The following is a 26,021-nucleotide window of genomic DNA, read 5'->3' as shown; positions in this document are numbered from 1 at the left end:
AAGGCGTCAAAATACATTTTGGGTGCATTCACACGGGCGTATTTGTCAGCGGATCCGCAGCTGCGGATCCGCTGACAAAGGCCCCTAAAGTGCTGCCCTCTTTGTGCCTGCTAATAGCGGCAATCCACCGCTACCATGTGCGAGTTACCCTGCAGTGTACTCGCACACATCGCGGCCACTCTCAGTGTAGCTCAGGGAGCCGGGGGAGCGGCCGCGATGTGTGGATACACTGCGACTCGCACTTCAAAGTGTGTCTGCTGGTAGCGGCGGATTGCCGCTATTAGCAGGCACAAAGAGGGCAGCACTTTAGGGGCCTTTGTCAGCGGATCCGCAGCTGCGGATCCGCTGACAAATACGCCCGTGTGAACGCACCCTAAAACATTTTTTTGGGGAAAGCAGCGACGCTTCCAGGGCTGCTCAATACTATCCTGCGACATGGTTGTCTCTGAGGGACCTTCACCCTCTGTTGAGCCAGCATTGGACATGGCCACACAGGTTCAGAAAAGGTAAGCACTAAAGCAGTGGTCTCCAACCTGCGGACCTCCAGATGTTGCAAAACTACAACTCCCAGCATGCCCGGACAGCCAACAGCTGTCTGGGCATGCTGGGAATTGTAGTTTTGCAACATCTGGAGGTCCGCAGGTTTAAGACCACTGCACTAAAGTAACAAATAAAAAAAAATAAAAAAACTACCCAAGTTGAAAATAAAATCCATTTCACATGGTGGCTATAAACCCCACAAAAGAAAATAACTCATGTCGCTTGCTGATATACTGCAGGAGGGACTCCAAAATGGCTGCTCTACAAGGTAAAATACGCTTCCTCTGTGGCGGTAAGTTCTGCGTAAAAGGCGCTGTGAACAGCTGATTTCAACATTTGAGCCAAAATTACTAACAACTTGCACCAAATGATAAATTTGGGGCATGTCCACGAAAACCAAAGTGAAAAAAAAAGGGTAAAAAGAAACTGTCAACAGGCAAAATTGATAAATACCCCCCAAAGGGAATAAACATGTGTATAGCAAAACATGTGCTACTGCAATCCTTTTCTGTGAGAAATACTTCATTTTCTAGAAAAAATTTCAGGGGTGTCAACATTTACGGCCATGACTGTATAATGCCCCCAGTGCATCAAACATTAGCCTCTTAAGGACGCAGGGTTTTTCAATTTTTTTTTTCCTCATCACCTTCTAAAAATTATAGCGCTTTCAATTTTGCACCTACAGACCCATACAAGGGCTTATTTTTTGCGCCAAAAATTGTACTTTAAAATGACATCAATCATTTCACCACAATAAATACGGCAAAACCAGAAAGAAAATATTTTTTGTGGCTAAATTGGAAAAAAAAACAATTTTCGGCAAAAATGACACCATGGGGGACATTTATGAAACATTGCTTTTGTAGTCTATTTTTTTGTATTTTTTTTCCATTACTGTTTTGCTTACGTGCAACAAATTTATTATTCCTTAATAAATTTGTCGTACGTAAGCAAAAGCGTGAAAATCCCTCCATGTAAGCAAAAGCTGTGAGGTAAGTGCGGGAGATTGCTCTGCTGTTCCCGCGTTAGCTAAAGAGGTGGTTCTTTGCTGTCCTCAATTGTTTCTCGGGCTCAAAATCATCCAGCGTTGCCTAACCTGTTGTGATGGCACAAGTAGCTGGTAAGAGGAGGTCCAAATCCAAACACAGGAGGTCCAAATCCAAACACATTTCCAAGCCTAGTGCCGCAGATGTCCGCCATTGCCGCAACACAACCTGTAGGAGACTCTATTCCACCAAACTCACCCAATAAATTTGGCAAAGATATATTGAGTTTTAGGTTGCGTTCCCACAGGGCGTATACGCAGCGTATTTGACGCTGCGCAAAATTTACAGCAGCAGCGGGAAATACGCTGCGTATTCCTTGCTCACTATACACACAGGGCTTTCCGGTGGCAGTGCTATGTGTGTAGTGAGTTTTAGCGGCGGGGCCGTGTGCCGGCGTCTCTGTGACGCGCGGCTCCACCTCCAAAACTCACTACACGCGTAGGGCTGCCACCGGAAAGCCCTGTGTGTATAGTGAGCAAGGAATACACAGCGTATTTCCCGATGCTGCCGTAAATACGCTGCATATACGCCCTGTGGGAACGCACTCTTAAGTGAATAAAAAAAGGTTCTCGTGTTTTTTTTTTTTTTTGCATTATTCCTTTTATTTTTAAAATAGAAGTTTAAATTACGGTTTGGCAAGCAAAGATTGGAATTAGCTTGAGTAGAAGAGGTTGATTATGGCAATCAGTGTCAAGAGAAAAAAGCCAAAAAATAAATAAAAGAGGACAATTCATTTTAGATGATGTAAGGCATTTAGTAAGCAAGGAATGTGCTGGAGTAAATTTAAACAAAGTTTCCCTCTATATCGACTTTTTAGAGACAGTCGCATTTGATAAATCTCTTACGACTGCAAGTCAATTTCTAAAACTTGCTTAAATAAGCAAAATCTATTTTCTTGCTCTTAGGGATGATTGTCGCACAGAATATTGCGTAATAGCAGTTGCGACTTTTTTGCGACAATTATATGAAAGAAAAAACAGGTAAATGCTTTAATAAATGTCCCCCCATATCTTTATTCTGTAGGCCCATGCGGTTACAAGGATACCTAATTTATATAGGTTTTATTTTACTACTTAAAGAAAATTATAACTACATGCTCCAAAATTAGTATGTGTAAAGTTTTCATCTTCTGACCCCTATAACTTTTTTTATTTTTGCATATACAGGGATATATGAGGGCTCATTTTCTTGTGCTGTGATCCGAAGTTTTTATCGGTACCATTTTTTGTTTTGACGGGACATTTTTTTAGGGTATACAAAGTGACCAAAAAAACACAGTTTTTTAAACTTTTTTTTATGTGTACGCCATTGACCGTGCAGTTTAATTAACATAATATTTTTACAGTTGGGACACTTACGCACGCAGCGATACCACATATGTTTATTTTTATTTAAAAAAAGTTTTTGAAATGGGAAACTTATTACTGAAGGGGTTAAATCCCATTTTATTAACCTTTTTTTTTTTTTTTTTTGTCCCCATAAGGGACTATTACATTCAATCCTTTGATTCCATACACTGTTCAATGCTATGCCACAGCATAGCATTGATCAGTGTTATCGGCGCTCTGCTGCTCCAGCCTGGATCTCAGGCATGGAGCAGCAGAGCGACGATAGGATGGCGGGAATCAAGGTAAGAAGCACATATCGGGAGCAGCGCAGGACATAAATATACGTCCTGCGTCATTAAGGGGTTAAATAACAATTATACTCCCCTAATCCACGCTCCCACAAGCAACTCTTTCCTTCTTCATGCCTGCAGCTTGTGAGCCGCAGGGACGATCATGTCACATCGAGAGTGAATGGTGAAGCAGGAGCTTACAGCTAGGGATCTACCGATATCGTTTTTTAAGGGCCGATACCGATAATCGGTGGAGGTTAGGGCCGATAGCCGATAACTTATACCGATATTCCGGTATAAGTTATCGGCTATTTATCCCCCTGCGACACCGCTGCAGATCATTGATTTAAAGCGGGCGCTTTAAATCAATGCACTGCAGTGGCTTTTGTGGTGCCATAGACCGCCGCCCGCTTCTCTCCCCCTGCCTGTCCGGGGGTCCTGAGACCTATCACCGCCACCGCTCCCCCCGCCACGCCTAGGGGTGCCTCCAGCTGTTGCAACACTACTACTCCCAGCATGCCCGGACAGCCGTTGGCTGTCCGGGCATGCTGGGAGTTGTAGTTTTGCAACAGCTGGAGGGCCTACTGTAGGTATAGTCAGGGGCGGACACAGACAGCAGAGGGCCCCTGTGCAAAGAGTGTGCCTGGGCCCCCCCCCCCCCCAGCACTGTGCCCCCTCATGTACCTAGACCCCACCGGAGGGCCTCCACTTGCCTATTCCACCACAGGTGGATGGAACGGCTCCTGAGGTGGGCTCCGGGTGGCCCCTGTCCCTCTCAGTGTGCGGCCCAGTGAGTACTCCCCCGGGTCAGCCTGACCCGTATCTAGCTGGGAGGCAGAGGGCAGTGCTCCCCTTTACATTCGCACCCCTGGACTTAGCACGACACCCCTTGGCAACCCCATGTTCCTTGGCTTCTTATCCTTAGTGATAGAAGTGACTTACAGGCAGGGCCAGACTGGGACCAAAAATAGGCCGAGGCATTTTAAAATAAACAGTCCATTTTTATGGTGGGGGTCTGACTCATGGGACCCCCACCAATAACCTTGGTTCAAGTGGCTCCCCAGATGTTGGAAAGCTGCAACTCCCATCATGTCTGAAGTGACTACAGCTGATGGGACAGTCAGGAGACTACACAATGATATCAGTGACTACAGCTCTGATGGGACAGTTAGGAAAATACACAATGATATCACTGACCTGAGTGACGTCTTCTCTGTTGTCTTTACTTTTCTTCTTCATCTGGTCCAGACACCAGGATTTCTTCCATCTTCTCTGCAGAGTCTGACACCTGGACATCATTGGTTCCTTAATTTGTCAGTAGATCCTCATCCTCTGTATGATGACAATAATCATTATAACCTTGCCAAATACTGTACCCCCTGAATACTGCCAACCACTGTACCCCTGAATATAATACTGCCAACCACTGTACTCTATTAATATAATACTGCCAACCACTGTACCCCTGAATATAATACTGCCAACCACTGTACCCCCTGAATACTGCCAACCACTGTACCCCTGAATATAATACTGCCAACCACTGTACTCTATTAATATAATACTGCCAACCACTGTACCCCTGAATATAATACTGCAAACCACTGTACCCCTGAATATAATACTGCCAACCACTGTACTTTATTATTAATACTGCCAACCACTGTACCCCTGAATATAATACTGCCAACCACTGTACCCCTGAATATAATACTGCCAACCACTGTACCACTGAATATAATACTGCCAACCACTGTACCCCCGAACATAATACTGCCAAATACTGTACCCCTGAATATAATACTGCCAACCACTGTACTCTATTAATATAATACTGCCAACCACTATACACCACTGAATCACCCCATACATCCCACGCACTCCATCCTCAGTCTCCTCATCACCCCACGCAACCCATCCTCAGTCTCATCCCCCCATACACCCCACACAACCCATCCTCAGTCTAATCATCACCCCCATACACCCCACGCACCCCATCCTCAGTCTCATCACCCCATACACCCCACACAACCCATCCTCGGTCTTCTCATCACCCCATACACATCACACACTCCATCCTCGGTCTCCTCATCACCCCATGCACTCTATCCTCGGTCTCCTCATCACCCCATGCACTCTATCCTCAGTCTCCTCATCACCCCCATATACCCGATCCTCGGTCTCCTCATCACCCCATGCACTCTATCCTCAGTCTCCTCATCACCCCCATATACCCGATCCTCGGTCTCCTCATCACCCCATGCACTCTATCCTCAGTCTCCTCATCACCCCCATATACCCCATCCTCAGTCTTCTCATCACCCCACGCACCCCACCCTCAGTCTCATCACCCCCATACACCCCACGCACCCCATCTTCAGTCTCATCACCCCATACACCCCACACAACCCATCCTCGGTCTCCTCATCACCCCATACACCCCATCCTCAGTCTCCTCATCACCCCATACACCCCACACACCCCATCTTCAGTCTCCTCATCACCCCATGCACCCCATCCTCAGTCTCCTCATCACCGCATACACCCCATGCACTCCATCCTCAGTCTCCTCATCACCCCATGCACTCCATCTTCAGTCTCATCACCCCATGCACTCCATCTTCAGTGTCCTCATCACCCCATGCACTCCATCTTCAGTCTCCTCATCACCCCATGCACTCCATCTTCAGTGTCCTCATCACCCCATGCACTCCATCTTCAGTGTCCTCATCACCCCATGCACTCCACCCTCAGTCTCCTCATCACCCCATACACTCCATCCTCATCACCCCATACAACCCATGCACTCCATCCTCAGTCTCCTCATCACCCCATACACCCCACGCACTCCATCCTCAGTCTCCTCATCACCCCATACAACCCACACACCCCATCCTCAGTCTCCTCATCCCCCCCATACACCCCACGCACTCCATCCTCAGTCTCCTCATCACCCCATGCACTCCATCCTCAGTCTCCTCATCACCACATACACCCCATGCACTCCATCCTCAGTCTCCTCATCACCCCATGCACTCCATCCTCAGTCTCCTCATCACCACATACACCCCATGCACTCCATCCTCAGTCTCCTCATCACCCCATCTTCAGTTTCCTCATCACCCCATGCACTCCATCTTCAGTCTCCTCATCACCCCATGCACTCCATCTTCAGTCTCCTCATCACCCCATCTTCAGTGTCCTCATCACCCCATCTTCAGTGTCCTCATCACCCCATGCACTCCACCCTCAGTCTCCTCATCACCCCATCCTCATCACCCCATACAACCCATGCACTCCATCCTCAGTCTCCTCATCACCCCCATACACCCCATGCACTCCATCCTCATCACCCCCATACACCCCATGCACTCCATCCTCAGTCTCCTCATCACCTCATATACCTTAAGCACCTCATCAGTATTACACAGCTGACACCCCCCAGCCCTTCTCATCAACATTAAACCCCCTAATCACTACACCCCTGACCCCCACTCTGGTCCTCTACGCTCTCCCAGACGCCCAATCCTCTTATCATTACACCACCAACCTCTTCAACATCCCATCCTGTCCTCTTCATCATCATTACAATCCCACCCACCGCCCTGCACCCGACCGTCGCTCTCCTCACCTTATCTGCTCAGCGATGCGGCCGTGTGAGGCGGGAGGGTTTGCTGCTCCTGTAGCTTCTGCCGGGGTCAGAGGCCATGACACGTGACGTCAGGGGCTTGGAACAGACGTGCGTGCCTGCGCGGGGCACGTCTGTTCCCATCAGCCCCTGGCCTGTCCTCTCGCCCGGCCGGTTTAAATGTAAATTACTGCTGTCAGCGGCAGGTCCGGGACCTGTTGCTGCAGCATTTAGTATGAAGTACTGGCAGGGGGCCCTGCAGGGGCCCAAACTGTGAGGCCCAGGCTGTGACCTGGGCTACTAGGTGGGCCCCCTAACACGCTGGGCCCCTGTGCAGCCGAACCGGCTGAACAAGTGATATGTCCGCCCCTGGGTATAGTATATTATACAGATCCCTGCCCATCCCAGAACCCTGACTCACCTTCCCAGTTGCTGCAGGCACCGTCCGGGGAGGGTGGTCCGGGCCATCCATCCTTCCTGTAGTGTCCAGCGGCATTCCGGGTGGAGGGTGAACCGGTCTGGGCTGTCCTTCTTCTCCGGGGGTCCTCTTCTCCACTCCGGGCAGGCTCCGGCCTTGTAATGCTGCATAGACGCCGCTGCGCAGTGACGCCTGTGCGCAGCGACGCACCTGATGTCACGGATGTAGCGGCGGTCTATGCAGCGTACTAGGCCGGAGCCTGCCCGGAGTGGAGAAGAGGACCCCCGGAGAAGGACAGCCCGGACTGGTTCACCCTCCAATCGGAATGCCGCCAGACACTACAGGAAGGATGGATGGCCCGGACCACCCCCATTACGGGTAAGTTTAATTTTTTTTACTGACTCGGAGGGTGGGGGAGGGGCCCGACCGGTATAGCGGTATGGGCAAAAATCCATACCGTGGGAGAAAAAAAAACGGTATCCGGTTCATACCGGTATACCGCCCAGCACTACGGTGGGGGGTGCGACGCGGTGTGGTGGGTCAGGGGGGGGGGGGGGTGGTGGTGCAGGGGGCGGGGCATTATAGGCAAGGTAATTGCCGATACCGATAATATCGGCCATACCGATAATCGGTCGATCCCTACTTACAGCCACCGTTCTAGTGCACTGTGTTGCTGGGGTGACACCATCCTGGGATTACTACCCATTGGTGGGGTCACCTCACTTGGGGTCCACACCTCCCTAGCAACGCCACTGATGGATAAGAAAATATGCAGCAGTAAATACACAGCAAAATATAGCACTTGTGACCCTACACTAAGGGTGCGTTCACACGATTAGATTTTTTTTATTTATTTGCAGCATGTTTTCTGCTGCAAGTTTGAAAAGAGTTGCGGAATCTCTACTGTGGAAAATCCATAACAGAAGTTAATAGGGTCTACATAGGGATTCTCAACAGGGAAGATTCCGCTGCTGAAAATCTGCTGCAGATTGCCTGCCCCTTTCAAACTTTCAGCAGGAAACACACTGCGAGTTTGAAAGAAAATATCCTCGTGTGAACACATGGTTGGTCATTACATTTCACTATTCCACTGCCTGTTCAAGGACTTCTGCAAATATAGAGGAAATGACTCATTCCCTGCAGTCACACAGGTGTTGGTGAAGTTACAGTCTCTCACACCGGAGCCCCTCGCCGTTCCCGCCCAGCACGCGAGACACCACGGCCGTGGGCGGGCAGTAACCCGTTGTATCCGGGAGCCTAGTTTACTGAAAGAGAAAGTAAAGACAGGGGGCGCTGTGCCTGCAAAAGTACATGGCATGCGTCTATGTGCACGGGAGAAGAAGAAAAACAAGGAAATGGTGGAGGGAGAGCTGCCTAGTGATCACATACTAGCCCCGGCCGCCAGCGCATTGATGGGTTAAACACTGTTTGGCCGAGTAGAATGGATTTCGAGTTTAAGAGCAAGCTGTCTGCCGAGAGGGAGCGGGTGGAAGACCTCTTTGAATATGATGGTTGCAAAGTGGGTCGTGGTACCTACGGGCATGTTTACAAAGCCAAGAGGAAAGATGGGTAAGTGGCACCGGTGGGAGGGCAGAGGGGCGTGTATCCGCTGCCTCAGTGTGTACCAACACGTATCACCTGTCAGCGCGAGTGTGCTAGAGCGGGACTGTGGGCACACTATTCGTGTGAAGGGCACATGTTTGTGTGTGGTGGGCACAGCGGGCATGTAGTGGGCTGCTGTCGGGTTATTGATGGGGATGTTGTGCTGTAGTTGTGTGTACTGTTTGTAGCTGCCTCCTCCTCTGCTCACGCCCGGGATGCTGAACTTGTGTTGGGGGAGGGGGGGAGTCTAAGCTACAAATGTTTATGTTGGGGACAGCCTTGTGGTCCGCCTCCTGCATCCCCCCCTCCCCTCTCCTGCAGATGCCTCCACAGCCATGTAGGCTCCTTGTGACAGCAGCCTCTTCTCACATAACACTTATACATACCCAAAACTACAACATTTTACCTAAAACACCTACTTTATTACTATACTTACCAGATAATCCCGATTTACAGCCTTGTCTATAACTGAGCTGCATTCAGTGTTCTGCAGACTTCAGAGCTGTAATCTCATAGCGTTTCTAGTTCATCTGGACAAAGCTTATTAATAAATGACACTTTGCAAAGAAAAACCTGTTCAAACAGGTGTCATTTAACCCCTTGGGGACCGAGCCCATTTTGACCCTAAGGACCCGATCATTTTTTGCTCATCTGACCACTGTCACTTTAAGCATTAATAACTCTGGGATGCTTTTACCTTTTTATTCTGATTCCGAGATTGTTTTTTCGTGACATATTCTACTTTAAGATAGTGGTAAATTCTCGTCGTTACTTGCATCCTTTTTTGGTGAAAAATCACAAAATTTCATGAAAATTTTGAAAATGTTGCAATTTTCTAACTTTTAACCCCTTAAGGACATAGGGCGTATCCATACGCCCCCGTTTCCAAGTCCTTAAGGACCGAGGGCGTATGGATACGCCCTGAGCATTTCCGGCCCCCACCGCTAGCCGGAGGGGAGCCGGAGCCGGATGCCTGCTGAAATCGTTCAGCAGGCATCCCGGCATATCGCCCAGGGGGGTCATTATGTCCCCCCATGTCGGCGATTGCCGCAGATCGCTGGACAATTCAGTCCAGCGATCTGCGGCGGATTCCGGGTCAATCGGGTCTCCAGTGACCCGATGACCCGGAATTACTGGCTGATCGGGGCCGTCAGAGACGGCCCCGAACAGCCAGAGCCAACAGGGGTGAGGTGGCACTGGTGCCTACCTCACGATCGCCCTGATTCGTCGGCCGGATTACCGGCCGACCAATCAGGGCGCCTGCTGCGGGTGTCACTCCCCTCTTCCGGAGGACGTGCGCGGGTGCGGGAAGACGACCCCGGGTGCTGGGGACCCCGATCCCCGGCGTCCCTGTTGGGATCGGGGCCCCAGGAGCGGCGGCGGCGAGGGACAGTCCTGTGTGGATCGTTGGAGGTGAGTGACAGCCTCCTGCTGTTGCTTAGCAACAGCTCCCAGCATGCAACAAGGGCATGCTGGGAGCTGTAGTTATGCAACAGCAGGAGGCAGACCACCACAACTCCCAGCATGCCCTTATGGGCATGCTGGGACTTGTAGTTTTGCAACAGCTGGAGGCACATTCTTTCTATGGAAAAGTGTACCTTCAGCTGTTGTGTAACTACAACTCCCAGCTTGCACAAACAGCTCAAGTGCATGCTGGGAGTTGTAGTGGTGCATCTGGTGGTTGCATAACTACAACTCCCAGCATGCCCGTTGGCTGTCGGTGACTGCTGAGAGTTGTAGTTTTGCAACAGCTGAAGGCACACTGAGTTAAGTAGTAAACCAGTGTATCTCCAGCTGTTGCATAACTACAATCCCCAGCCAATGTAGTATGCCTCCGGCTGTTGCATAACTACAAGACCCAGCATGCCCTTCCGCTGTCCGTACATGCTGGAGGTTGTAGCTTTTGCAACAGCTGAAGGCACACTGGTTGCAAAACACTGAGTTTGTTACCAAACTCGGTGTTTCACAACCTGTGTGTCTCCAGCTGTTGCAAAACTACAACTCCCAGCATGCACTGATAGACCGTCCATGCTGGGAGTTGTAGTTTTGCAACAGCTGGATGTTCCCCCCCCAATGTGAATGTACAGGGTACACTCACATGGGCGGAGGATTACAGTAAGTATCCGGCTACAAGTTTTGAGCTGCAGCAAATTTTCTGCCGCTGCTCAAACTGCCAGCGAGAAACTACTGTGAACCCCCCGCCCGTGCGACTGTACCCTAAAAACACTACACTACACTACACTAACACAAAATAAAATAAAAAGTAAAAAACACTACATATACACATACCCCTACACAGCCCCCCTCCCCTCCCCAATAAAAATGAAAAACGTCTGGTACGCCACTGTTTCCAGAACGGAGCCTCCAGCTGTTGCAAAACAACTACTCCCAGTATTGCCAGATAGCCACTGACTGTCCAGGCATGCTGGGAGTTTTACAACAGCTGGAGGCCCCCTGTCTGGGAATCACTGGCGTAGAATACCCCTATGTCCACCCCTATGCAAGTCCCTAATTTAGGCCTCAAATGCGCATGGCGCTCTCACTTTGGAGCCCTGTGGTATTTCAAGGCAACAGTTTAGGGTCACATATGGGGTATCGCCGTACTCGGGAGAAATTGGGCTTCAAATTTTGGCGGATATTTTCTGCTATTACCCTTTTTAAAAATGTAAAATTTTTGGGAAAACAGGCATTTTAGGTAAAAAAAAATGTTTTTTTTTTACATATACAAAAGTCATGAAACACCTGTAGGGTATAAAGGTTCACTTAACCCCTTGTTACGTTCCCCGAGGGGTCTAGTTTCCAAAATGGTATGCCATGTGTTTTTTTTTTTTTTTGCTGTCCTGGCACCATAGGGGCTTCCTAAATGCGGCATGCCCCCATAGCAAAATTTGCTTTCAAAAAGCCAAATGTGACTCCTCCTCTTCTGAGACCTGTAGTGCGCCAGCAGAGCACTTTTCACCCCCATATGGGGTGTTTTCTGAATCGGGAGAAATTGGGCTTCAAATTTTGGGGGGTATTTTCTGCTATTACCCCTTTTAAAAATGTAAAATTTTTGAGAAACCAAGCATTTTAGGTAAAAAAAAAAAATATTTTTTTACATATGCAAAAGTCGTGAAACACCTGTGGGGTATTAAGGTTCACTTTACCCCTTGTTACGTTCCCTGAGGGGTCTAGTTTCCAAAATGGTATGCCATGTGTGTCTTTTTGCTGTCCTGGCACCATAGGGGCTTCCTAAATGCGGCATGCCCCCAGAGCAAAATTTGCTTTCAAAAAGCCAAATGTGACTCCTTCCCTTCTGAGACCTGTAGTGCGCCATATGGGGTGTTTTCTGAATCGGGAGAAATTGGGCTTCAAATTTTGGGGGGTATTTTCTGCTATTACACTTTTTAAAAATGTAACATTTTTGGGAAATCAAGCATTTTAGGTAAAAAAAATGGTATGCCATGTGTGTTTTTTTGCTGTCCTGGCACCATAGGGGCTTCCTAAAGGTGACATGCCCCCCAAAAACCATTTGTCGCTCCTTCCCTTCTGAGCCCTCTACTGCGCCCGCCGAACGATTAACATAGACATATGAGGTATGTGCTTACTCGAGAGAAATTGGGTTTCAAATGCAAGTAAAAATTTTCTCCTTTTTACCCCTTGCAAAAATTCAAAAATTGGGTCTACAAGAACATGCGAGTGTAAAAAATGAAGATTTTGAATTTTCTCCTTCACTTTGCTGCTATTCCTGTGAAACACCTAAAGGGTTAATACACTTACTGAATGTCATTTTGAATACTTTGGGGGTGTAGTTTTTATAATGGGGTCTTTTATGGGGTATTTCTAATATGAAGACCCTTCAAATCCACTTCAAACCTGAACTGGTCCATGAAAAATAGCGAGTTTGAAAATTTTGTGAAAAATTTCAAAATTGCTGCTGAACTTTGAAGCCCTCTGGTGTCTTCCAAAAGTAAAAACTCATAAATTTTATGATGCAAACATAAAGTAGACATATTGTATATGTGAACCCAAAAAAAAATTATTTTGAATATCCATTTTCCTTACAAGCAGAGAGCTTCAAAGTTAGAAAAATGCAAAATTTTCATATTTTTCATCAAATTTTGGGATTTTTCACCAAGAAAGGATGCAAGTTACCATAAAATTTTACCACTAAGTTAAAGTAGAATATGTCACGAAAAAACAATCTCGGAATCAGAATGATAACTAAAAGCATTCCAGAGTTATTAATGTTTAAAGTGACAGTGGTCAGAATTGCAAAAAACGCTCCGGTCCTTAAGGTGAAAAAGGGCTCGGTCCTTAAGGGGTTAAAGGACATGTCCGGTGCTCACTTTTCTTATTGTATCCGTTCCGGGCTGCAAAAAAAAAAAGAAAATAAGCTTTCTCTTGCCTGCCTACGCTCCCCCGGTGCTCCGGTACAGGCGTTCGGTCCCCGGGCTGTATTCTTCTTACTTCCTGTTAGCCCGGCACGTCACACGGAGCTTCAGCCTATCACTGGCCGAGGCGGGACATCGCTGCTGCCGGTGATAGTATGAAGCTCCGTGTGACGTGCCGGGCTAACAGGAAGTAAGAAGAATACAGCCCGGGGACCGAACACCTGTACCGGAGCACCGGGGGAGCGTAGGCAGGTAAGAGAAAATTTGTTTTCTTTTATTTTCCAGCCCGGAACAGATAAAATAAGAAAAGTGAGAACCGGACATCTCCTTTAAGCTTTCTGCTTGTAAGGAAAATGGATATTCCTAATAAATTATATATTGATTCACAAATACAATATGTCTACTTTATGTTTGCATCATCAAGTTGACATGTTTTTACTTTTTGAAGACATGAGGGGGCTTCAAAGTATAGCTGCAATTTTCCAATTTTTCATGAAAATTTCAAAATCTGAATTTTTCAGGGACCAGTTAAGTTTGAAGTGGATTTGAGGGGCCTTTCTGTGAGAAATACCCCATAAATGACCCAATTATAGAAACTACACCCCTCAAAGTATTCAAATGACATTCAGAAAGTTTGTTAACCCTTTAGGTGTTTCACAAGAATAGCTGCAAAGTGGAGGAGAAGAATCAAAATCTGCATTTTTTACACTCGCTTGTTCTTGTAGACCCATATTTTTTATTTTTACAAGGGGTAAAAGTAGAAAAAGCCCCCCAAAATTTGTAACCCAATTTCTCTTTGAGTAAGGAAATACCTCATGTGGATGTAAAATGCTCTGTGGGTGCACTAGAGAGCTCAGAAGAGAAGGAGCGACAATGTGATTTTAACCCCTTAAGGACACAGCTCATTTTCACCTTAAAGGAGTAGTCCGGTGCACACTTTTTTCATTGTATCCCGTCCAGGCTGCAAAATAAAAGAAAACATACTTCATCTTACCTGCCAACGAGCCCCCGGAGCTCCGGTACATGTGTTAGGTCCCCGGGCTGTATTCTTCTTACTTCCTGTTAGCCGGCACGTCACACGGAGCTTCAGCCTATCACTGGCCGCAGCGATGTCCCGCCTCGGCCAGTGATAGGCTGAAGCTCCGTGTGACGTGCCGGGCTAACAGGAAGTAAGAAGAATACAGCCCGGGAACCGAACACCTGTACCGGAGCTCCGGGGGCTCGTTGGCAGGTAAGATTAAGTGTGTTTTCTTTTATTTTGCAGCCCGGACGGGATACAATGAAAAAAGTGTGCACCGGAGTACTCCTTTAAGGACGCAGGCCTTTTTTGCAAATCTGACCACTGTCACTTTAAGCATTAATAACTCTGGGATGCTTTTACCTTTCATTCTGATTCCAAGATTGTTTTTTCGTGACATATTCTACTTTTTGTTAGTGGTACAATTTCGTCGATACTTGCATAATTTCTTGGTGAAATATTCCCAAATTTCATGAAAAATGTAGCATTTTTTTTTTACTTTGAAACTCTCTGCTTATAAGGAAAATGGACATCCCAAATAAATTATATATTGATTCACATATACAATATGTCTACTTTATGTTTCCATCACAAAGTTGACATGTTTTTACTTTTGGAAGACATCAGAGGGCTTCAAAGTATGGCAGCAATTTTCCAATTTTTCACAAACTTTTCAAAATCAGAATTTTTCAGGGACCAGTTCAGTTTTGAAGTGGATTTGAGGGGCCTTCATATTAGAAATATCCCACAAATGACCCCATTATAAAAACTGCACCCCTCAAAGTATGCAAAATGACATTCAGTAAGTGTGTTAACCCTTTAGGTGTTTCACAGGAATAGCAGCAAAGTGAAGGAGAAAATTCTAAATCTTCATTTTTTCCACTCACATGTTCTTGTAGACCCAGTTTTAGAATTTTTACAAGGGGTAAAAGGAGAAAATCTTCCTAAAATGTGTAACCCAATTTCTCTCGAGTAAGGAAATACCTCATGTGTATGTGAAGTGTTCTGTGGGTGCACTAGAGGGCTCAGAAGGGAAGGAGCGACAATAGGATTTTGGAGAGTGAATTTTTCTGAAATGGTTTTTGGGGGGCATGTCCCATTTAGGAAGCCCCTATGGTGCTAGAACAGCAAGAAAACCCCCACATGACATACTATTTTGGAAACTACACCCCTCAAGGAACGTAACAAGGGGTCCAGTGAGCCTTAACACCCCACAGGTGTTAAATTACTTTTAGTTAAAGTTGGATGTGTAAATACATTTTTATTTTTTTCTCACAAAAATGTTGGTTTTTCCCCAAATTTTACATTTCTACAAAGGGTAATAGGAGAAAATGCCCCCCAAAATTTGTAACCCCATTTCTTCTGAGTATGGAAATACCCCATGTGTGGACTAAAAGTGCTCTGCAGGCGCATTACAATGCTCAGAAGAGAAGGAGCGCCATTGAGCTTATGGAGAGAGAATTTGGTTGGAATAGAAGTTGGGGTCCATGTGCGTTTACAAAGCCCCCCGTGGTGCCAGAACAGTGGACCACCCCCCACAGAATTTAATAAGGGGTGCAGTGAGCATTTACACCCCACTGGCGTTTGACAGATCCTTGTAACAGTGGGCTGTGCAAATGAAAAATTAAAATTTTCATTTTCATGGACCACTGTTCCAAAAATCTGTCAGACATCTGTGGGGCGTAAATGCTCACTGCATCCTTTATTACATTCCGTGAGGGGTGTAGTTTCCAAAATGGGGTCACATGTAGGAGGGGTCCATTGTTCTGGCACTTGTTTGGGGCTTTGTAAACACACATGGCCTTCAATTCCGGACAAATTTTCTCTCCAAAATCCCAATGGCGCTACTTCTCTTCTGAGCATTGTAGTTCGCCCGCAGAGCACTTAACATCCACATATGGGGTATGATCTTACTCAGAAGAAATGGGGTTACAAATTTTGGGGGCTTTTTTCCTATTTTCCCTTTTGAAAATGAAAATTTTTTGGTAACACCAGCATTTTTTTGATTTTTTTTTGATTTTCTTCATTTTCCCATCAAACTTTAACGTAAATTCGTCAAACACCTGTGGGGTGTTAAGGCTCGCTATACCCCTTGTCAAGTTCTGTGAGGAGTGTAGTTTCCAAAATGGGGTCACATGTGGGTATTTATGTTTTTGCGTTTATGTCAGAACCGCTGTAAAATCAGCCATGCCGGTGCAAATCACCAATTTAGGCCTCAAATGTACATAGTGCGCTCTCACTCCTGAGCCTTGTTGTGCGTCCGCAGAGCATTTTACACCCACATATGGGGTATTTCCGTACTCGGGAGAAGTTTTCGTAACAAATTTTGGCGGTATTTTTTTCTTTTTACCTCTTGTGCAAATAAAAAGTATGGGGCAACACCACATTAGTGTAAAAAAAAAAAATTTTTTTTACACTAACCGGCTGATGTAGTCCCCAACTTTTCCTTTTCATAAGGGGTAAAAGGAGAAAAAGACCCCCAAAATTTGTAACGCAATTGCTCCAGAGTACGGAAATACCCCATATGTGGCCCTAAACTGTTTCCTTGAAATACGACAGGTCTCCGAAGTGAGAGCGTGCCATACGCATTTGAGGACTAAAAAAGGGATTGCATAGGGGTGGACATAGGGGTGTTCTACGCCAGTGATTCACAAACAGGGTGCCTCAAGCTGTTGCTAAACTACCAGCATGCCTGGACAGTCAGTGGCTGTCCAGAAATGCTGGGAGTTATTGTTTTGCAACAGCTGGAGGCTCTGTTTTGGAAACACTGCCATACGATTTTTTTTTCATTTTTACTGGGGGGGGGGGGGACAGTGTAAGGGGGTGTATATGTTGTTTTTTACCCTTTATTATGTGTTAGTGTAGTGTTTTAGGGTACATTCGCACTGACGGGTTTACAGTGAGTTTCCCGCTAGGAGTTTGCGCTGAGGCAAATTTTCTGCCTCAAACTTGAAGCAGGAAACTTCCTGTAAACCTGCCTGTGTGAATATACCCTGTACATTCACATGGGGGGCAAACCTCCAGCTGTTTCAAAACTACTTTTGTTACCTAATTCAATATTTTCCAACCAGGGTGCCTCCAGCTGTTGCAAAACGACAACTCCCAGCATGTACTGATTGCCGAAGGGCATGCTGGGAGATGTAGTTATACAACAGCTGGAGGTACGCAACTACAACTCCCAGCATGCTGAGACAGCTGTTTGCTGTTTGGGCATCCTGGGATTTGCAGTTTTGCAACATCTAGAGGGCTACAGTTTAGAGACTACTGCACACTGATCTCCAAACTGTGGCCCTCCAGATGTTGCAAAACTACAAATCCCAGTATGCCCAGACAGAAATTGGCTGTCTGGGCATGCTGGGAGTTGCAGTTTTGCAACAGCTGGAGGCACACGACTACAACTCCCAGCATGCCCAGACAGCCGTTTGCAGCCGGGCATGCTGGGAGTTGTAGTTTTGTAACATCTGGAGGACTATACATTGGTCTCCAAACAGTGGTCCTCCACATGTTGCTAAACTACAACTCCCAGCATGCCCAGACAGCCAATGCCTGTCTGGGCATGGAGGGAGTTGTAGTTTTGCAACATCTGGAGCATCACTCACCAGCAAGCCAGATCCCTCCGCAGCCTGCAGGATCCGCCACGGCGCCACCGGGTAAGGCTGCATTCCCTAAGCAATTACTTCTTATTCCCCCTCACCCCGCCGTGCCTCATTCACCCCAGATTTCCACACGTGGGCGGAGGTTCGGCAGCGGCGATGGCGGGGGCACTTGCCTTCGGCTCGCCGCTGCCGGACCTTCGCGCACCCGCCACCCCCCTGCGCTGCCCCTGCACACCCGATCGCTGATCGAGTTAATCAAATGGAGTCCCGGGGTGTTGGGCAGGAGTGGTTTCCTCCCGGACACCCCGGGACTTTAGCTAATTAACCCGATCAGCGCAGCGGGAGCGCGCACTTAATGAACGCCACCTTTATACGGCGGAATGCGCGAAGGTATCTCGTTATCCGCCGTATAAATGCGGGTTCAGCGCGACGGGGGTTAAGCCGAACTTCTCACCTGCCGGAGACAACCGGAGGTGAAAATTCCAGCCCCTGGGATACAGCAGCAGCTGCAAATATGTGAACGACGGGTATACCCGTCGCTATGCACGTCATTTTGCGTTAAGGGGTTAAAGAGCGAATTTTGCTGAAATGGTTTTGGGGGGGGCATGTCACATTTACATGGTGCCAGAAGAACAAAAAAAAAAAAAAAAAACACACCCCACATGGCCTACTATTTTTGAAACTATACCTCTCAAGGAACATAACAAGGGGTCCGGTGAGTCTTAACACCCCACAGGTGTTTGACGAATTTTCAATAAAGATGGACGTGAAAATGAAAAAAAAAAATTCCCTAAAATGCTGATGTTACCCCAAATTTTTCATTTTCACAAGGGGTAATAGGTGAAAATGTCCCCCAAAATTTTAAACCCCATTTCTCTCGAGTAAGGAAATACCTCATGTGGATGTAAAGTGATCTGCAGGTGCACTAGAGGGCTCAGAAGGGAAGGAGCGACATTGGGCTTTTGGAAAGTGAATTTTGCTGAAATGGTTTTTGGGGGGCATGTCACATATAGGAAGCCCCCATGGTGCCGGAACAGCGGAAAACACCCCACATGGCTTACTATTTGGAAAACTACACCCCTCAAGGAACGTAACAAGGGGTGCAGTGAGCATTTACACCCCACTGGTGTTTGACAGATCTTTGTGACGGTGGGCTGTCCAAATGAAAAATGACATTCTTCATTTTCACGGACCACTGTTCCAAAAATCTGTCAGACACCTGTGGGGTGTAAATGCTCACTGTACCCCTTATTTTCCGCGAGGGGGGTAGTTTCCGAAATGGGGTCACATGTGGGTGTTTATTTTGCGTTTATGTCAGAACCGCTGTAACCAGCAGCAACCTGCAAATCGCCTGTTTAGGCCTCAAATGTACATGGCACTCTCTCACTCCTGAGCCATGCTGTGGGCCCGCAACAGCCCCTTGAAAAAGGATACGAAATGGTGTTAGGGTACAGAACAGCGCAATCATGGGTAAGATATAGGCACCGTATACCTTGGTATACTAATGTACTTTACTTATTTTCAGTAGCGGTTTTTCTGCACTTTGAGATTTTTTTGTGTAGATATAAGGGGATAATTGAATGCCAAATTGTTAAGCTTTATTTGCTGTGGGGCATCACAGAACACGTACCATTACTTAATGGCTCCTTGCACTAAATCTAAGTACTATACAATATAGGTGCTCCCAGATATACTTTATTATAATTCATAAGCTCTCTGTCTGTTGCCCGGTCTTATCGCTGTAGTCATCATATTGGTCCAGTATTTGTGATTGCTGTCCATACTAGGGATGCACCGATATATCGGCGGCCGATACATATCGGCCGAAAATAGCTATTTCGGCAAAATGCCGAAACAACTAAAAATCTGCCGATAATGACCCACCTCCCCTGCCCGCCCACAGCACAAGTTACAAACACTGCCAGTGGCAGAGGCACTCGTGGGCGGTGCAGGGGGGGGGGGGGGGGCGGCCGCAACATCTGGGGGGGGGGGGGGGGTTGCGCTCTCCGGGATAGGATTAGGAATAATTCTTTTTATGTGCCCGGGCCGGCTCCTGTGTGTGGCTGCAGGCGGGGTCGGCCAGAGCATGTAAAACCTAATACTGTATACTAAAAACCAGGGGGCCTCCAGCTGTTGTGAAACTACAACTCCCAGCATGCCCGGACCGGCAAAGTCTGTCCGGGCATGCTGGGAGTTGTAGTTTCACAACAGCTGGAGGCCCCCTGGTTTTTAGTACACAGTATTAGGTTTTATATGCTCTGGCCGGCCCCCGCCTGCAGCCACACACAGGAGCCGGCCCGGGCACATAAAAAGAAGTATTCCTAATCCTATCCCGGACATGCCTGTGTCCCGAAAAATCTTTTCGGGACATAAGGATGTCCGGCGGTCACTCACCATTCCCCGGCGTCCTCCTGCGATCCTCCTTCGGTCCCTCGCTTCTCTGCCTCTATGGTCGTACGCACGGGACGTCACTGACAACCATAGAGACGCAGGAGGACCGCAGGATCGTCGCAGGAGAACGCACGCCGGCCGGGGCCTGGTAAGTGACCACGTCATCTTCTTCAGTGTTTTGGTCACCGCTCCTCCGGTCCCGGCACCTACTGCTATGGTCCATAGGCCATAGCAGTAGATGTGACCCCAGGCCGGAGGAGCGGTGACCGGAACACTGTGGGGGCAGCAGTACAGACATACAGCCTCCAGCCATACACTGTATATGGCTGGAAGCTGTATGTCTGTGGGGTGGGGGAACTGCTGACCTAATGTGGGGTGGAGCTGCCTACAAATGTGGGGGGGAGCTGCCTACAAATGTGTGTGTGTGTGTGTGTGTGTGTGGGGGGGGGGGAAGCTGCCTAATATTGTGGGGGGGGGGGGAGCTGCCTGATCTTGTGGGGGGGGGGAGCTGCCTGATATTGTGGGGGGGGGAGAAGCTGCCTGATATTGGGGGGGGGGGAGAAGCTGCCTGATATTGGGGGGGGGGAGAAGCTGCCTGATATTGGGGGGGGGGGGGGGAAGCTGCCTGATATTATGGGGGGGGAAGCTGCCTGATATTGTGGGGGGAGCTGCCTGATATTGTGGGGGGGGAGCTGCCTAATATTGTTGGGGGGAGCTGCCTGATATTGTGGGGGGGGGGGAGCTGCCTACAAATGTGGGGGGAGCTGCCTACAAATGTGGGGGGAGCTGCCTAATATTGTTGGGGGGAGCTGCCTAATATTGTGTGGGAACTGCCTACTATTGTTGGGGGGAGCTGCCTACTATTGTGGGGGAAATGCTGACCTAATGTGAGGAACCTGCCTACTATTGTGGGGGAACTGCTGACCTAATGTGGGGGGAGCTGCCTAATATTGTTGGGGGGAGCTGCCTACTATTGTGGGGAACCTGCCTACTATTGTGGGGGGAAATGCTGACCTAATTTGGGAACCTGCCTACTGTTGTGGGGGAGCTGCCTACTATTGTGGGGGAACTCCCGACCTAATGTGGGGGAGCTGGCAATCTAATGTGGGGGAATCTAATCTAATGAGCGGAGCGCTGCATTTTACCAGAAGACGGGGAGAAGTCATTTTCGGTATCGGTATCGGTTTCGGCCGGACATTTTTTTTTTTTATTTCGGTTTCGTTTCGGTTCTGAAATTTCCATTTCGGTGCACCTCTAGTCCATATACATATTGTTCTTTTAATTGTTTAACCAATAAAATTATATGTTTTCTTCAAGCGGTTTAGTGTGAACTCCCATTTTTTTTTCTCTTGTGTTGCATTTATGATTGAGTTTTTCCACTTAAAAAATAGGATCTATTTAGGCACCATGTAGCCAGGATGGCAATTTATCTAAACAGGTGTCAGATGGGATTCTTTGTGTTTTTTTTTTTTTTTACTAACATGCTGGTGTAGACCCCAACTTTACATTTTCATAAGAGGTAAAAGGAGAAAAGGCCACCAAAAATTTGTAGCGCAATTTCTCCCGAGTACGGAGATACCCCTTTAAGGTAATACAAAATGATTTAAATTCTTCTGCTAATACCTGTTAAAATGGATTGGAATTGCAAATTTGAAAAAAATGAATAAATAAATTTTCACCTTCACTTTGCTTTAACCCCTTATTTGTGCACTTTTGTTTTTTCCTCCTTCCCTTTAAAAAAAATCCTAATTCTTTCAATTTTGCACCTAAAAATCCATATGATGACTTTTTTTAGCGCCACCAATTCAATTTTTTATTGACATCAGTGATTTTACCCAAAAATCTACAGCGAAACGGAAAAATAGATCATTGTGCGACAAAGTTGAAGAAAAAAAAGTTTGTAAATTTTGGGGGCTTCCGTTTCTACGCAGTAAATTTTTCGGAAAAAATGACACCTTCTCTTTATTCTGTAGGTCCATACAATTTAAAATGATACCCTACTTATATAGGTTTGATTTTGTCTTACTTCTGTCATAACTACATGCAGGAAAAATTGTCATCTTCTGACCTCTATAACATATTTATTTTTCCGGCTACAGGGCGGTATGAGGCTAATTTTTTGCACCATGATCTGAAGTTTTTAGCGATACCATTTTTGTATTGATCGTACTTTTTGATCGCTTTTTATTCATCTTTTCATGATATAAAAAGTGATCAAAAATACGCTATTTTGGACTTTGGAATATTTTTTGTGCGTACGCCATTGACCGTGTGGATTAACAATATATTTTTATAATTCGGACATTTCCGCACGCGGTGATACCACATATGTTTATTTTTTATTTACAGTTTTCTTTTTTAATGGGAAAAGGGGGGTGATTCAATCTTTTATTAGGGAAGGGGTTAAATGATCTTTTTAACTTTTTTTAAATAAAGTTCAAAAGGGGGCTAACACTGCACACACTGATCTTTTACAAGATGAAGATTTTTTTAATAGAAGTAATTTACAAATCTGTTTAACTTTCTGTTGATATGAAAAAAAATAGGTTTTCACTGGAATACCCCTTTAAATCTTGTAAACATACTTAGTGTTTCAAACTTGCAATGGCTTTCCTGGTACGAGTTTGAAAGGGGCGGACTCTCCGCAGTGTGGAAAATCTGGCACAGACCACATTGATTTCACTGCATTAAGTTTTACCAATTTTCTAAGTCCCATTTTGAACTCTAAAGGGTGCAGTTTTTCAAAGTGGGTGATATATGAGGGTTTTTAGCATACAGGCTTCTCAAATCTACTTCAAAGCTAAAGTGGTCCCTAAAAATATGATTTTTATATTTCCTTCCAATTTGGAAAATTGCTGATATTATAATTCTTCTAATGTTTTTTAAAAGTAAACAAATGTTTAACAAATGATGCCAACATAAATGTACATATTTCAAATGTGAATTGGTTACCAATTTATAACACCATATAAAAAGATATATAAAAAAATGGGGCTGTGTTCTGAAGCCAAAATAGACAGATTCATTAAAAAAAAACAAAAAACTTTTAATTGACATGTTAATCAGACATGTCATAAGTTGTTCATCGCATCGGGTCTCACCCGAGACCCGAAGCAATCATGAGTTATTATTATTAGTCGGAGAAGTAGGCGGCATTGGGCTCCTCTGCCTTGCCAGCCAAGAGATCAGTCCATTTCTCTGCAAAGACATTTATGCAAAGAAATGTATGGATCTCTCGGCTGGCTGGGGAGCGGAGCAAAATGTGGCCCACTTCCCCAGGTAATAACTCCTAATCGGAGTGAGACTAAGTGCAATCAACAACTTTTTGTGTTTAAGTTTCTTTTTTTAATGACAGAAATGCTTTAAGGGGTTAAATGACTGCACAATGTATTCTTAAATTTGTTCCGGGCACTCTCTTATGGATCGCCTACAGTTGCAAGAAAGTGAAGTGAAACCTTTAAAATGACCAGAGTCCACTTTTTCTTGAAATTATATGAAGTGATCTGGCTTGTATAATGTAGTATAACAAGCAATGCTACAATCCAATAAAATCCTAGTAACATTAAGAAAGTAGCCATTGGGGATTACCGTATTTTTCGCCGTATAAGACGCACTTTTTCTTCCCCCGAAACTAGGGGGGAAAAGTTGGTGCGTCTTATACGGCGAATACACACCTATCGTGGCGGTCCCTGCGGGCATCAACGGCCAGGACCCGCGGCTAATACAGGACATCACCGATCGCGGTGATGCCCTGTATTAACCCTTCAGACGCGGCGATCAAAGCTGACCGCCACGTCTGAAGCGAAAGGAACACTAACCCGGCTGCTCAGTCGGGCTGTTCGGGACCGCCGCGGTGAAATCGCGGCATTCCTGAACAGCTTACAGGACATCGGGAGGGACCTTATCTGCCTCCTCGGTGTCTGCTCTGTGCTGGGATCCCCTGCATGGCCGGCGCGCGTAGGGACGTGATGACGGCGACGGAGAGCATGAATCCCGGGGAAGAAGACGTCCGGAGCGTCGGGGACACCACGGGGATGCGGCGACAGCGATGGAGCGACATCCAGGGCAGCGGTGACGGGTCCGGAGCGGCGGGGACACGGGAGTATTACCTCCTATACCAGTGGTCTTCAACCTGCGGACCTCCAGATGTTGCAAAACTACAACTCCCAGCATGCCTGGACAGCCAACGGCTTTCCGGGCATGCTGGGAGTTGTAGTTTTGCAACATCTGGAGGTCCGCAGGTTGAAGATCACTGTTGGGTTCAGAATCTCTTTTTTCTAGATTTTGCACCTTTAAAATTGGGTGTGTCTTATATGCCGGTGCGTCCTATAGGGCGAAAAATACGGTACTTTTAATCAGCAAACTGTTATTATGGACATACTGAGACAGAAGTCCCATTTTGGGTGGAAACTTCCTTTCTATTACATTTATGACATTTATCTCAATCTGTCCCTGGATCAGCATCTAGTGTCAACTTGAAATACAGAATCCTTCATGAAAGGCATACAACCCCTCAAAGTTTAAAGAGTGCCTGTCATCACAAAAACGTTTTAAATGTTGTAAATTAATGTATTAAAAGCAACTTTCTGTTACCATGTCATTAAAAAATATTTATTTAGACTTGTAAAAACTGACCACTAGGGGTCTCCCTACATTTCCCGGCCGCAAGTCTCTCATAGAGTTCAGACTCATGCATGAGTCCTAACTCTCATAGTGCAACCTGGACACTGACGAGCACAGCGCATCTCCCTGCCTGTCATTCACGCTGCATGGCAGACCTCAGCTACATTGCAATGAAAAACTACAACTCACAGCATGCTTGAACATCCAAAGCTTTCTCTGACTCCTGAATAGTGAAAAGGAAGAAAGAAAGGAAGACACGTGCCCCTAGTGAAGTATTGTAAAACAGTTGCAGTAAAAAGGAAACAAGTATTCCACTAGCCATATATTCGCCTGTAGAGTAGATATCAACAGTCCTGCAGCTCGCAATCCTTCCGATCACTGGCCTCAGTCATCTGTGGTAAATAGATGTAATGGGTAAAAAAGGGGATATTTTCTGCAGCAGTTTATTAAGAGACTAAGCTCTAACAGATGGATAAATAAAAAAGTTGTGAGGTACTGGAATTATATTCACACAAAGATTCATTACAAACCAGACTTTCTTCAATGAAGATTAGGGTATCCACAAAGAGCTACTAAGTAAGTGACGTAACCACTCTAAAATAGAAAGGCAGATAGTTGCCACTACACATGTTAAAAACACATACATTTATGTGATTGAAGGGTTAATATACATATATGATAACAGCAAGTGACATGCAGTTAAAAAAAATAATAAAAAATTAGCTAGAATTAGGGGTCCCTATAGTGGAAGAGCGTACCTCCTCGTGTATTTGGTGAAATAGAGTAAATACTGGTGAGTTCCGGTGTAGTGAGCGCTATGCAGTAGGATCTTAGTTCAAAAGGGGCGGAACTACAAACTAATATTTAGCAGGACCAGAGGAATTTTAGGTTACTTTAATATGTATATGTGTGACCATTGTTCAGCGCTGACAGCGGCGGCCGCAGGTGCCGGGGCCATCGCTGGTGTCAAGGTTTATGCAGAGAGCGCTACAGAGCAGTGGGGGAGGGCAAGAGGGGCAGAGTTTTTATGATGCTCCAGGATAGTGTGCGCCGCTATTGGCGCTTGCAGAATGCGCCGATATCATTGCTGGTGTCAAGGCAGAGGCACTATACTAGTAGTAGTATAGAATAAATAAGTAATGTACTGTTAATACAGGGTATAAATGTT

At 46.4% G+C, this 26,021-nt stretch overlaps 1 protein-coding gene across 7 annotated transcripts in view; it reads left to right on the top strand.

Moving 5' to 3' along the window:
* Window positions 1-8,418: 8,418 nt before the first annotated feature.
* Window positions 8,419-26,021, top strand: part of CDK19 (cyclin dependent kinase 19) — a 438,492-nt gene continuing 420,889 nt past the window's right edge. For all 7 annotated transcript variants that reach the window (XM_056566332.1, XM_056566331.1, XM_056566326.1 and 4 more), the window contains exon 1: window positions 8,419-8,819. In XM_056566332.1, coding sequence (XP_056422307.1) covers window positions 8,692-8,819 — 128 coding nt within the window. In that variant the 5' untranslated portion in view covers window positions 8,419-8,691. The remainder of the gene's footprint in view (window positions 8,820-26,021) is intronic.

Source organism: Hyla sarda, chromosome 3 (genome assembly GCF_029499605.1).
Source record: "Hyla sarda isolate aHylSar1 chromosome 3, aHylSar1.hap1, whole genome shotgun sequence".
In the NCBI taxonomy this organism is placed as follows: Eukaryota; Metazoa; Chordata; class Amphibia; order Anura; family Hylidae; genus Hyla; species Hyla sarda.
Note: the sequence above shows the minus strand (reverse complement) of the source record. Positions and strands in the feature narration are given on the sequence as shown.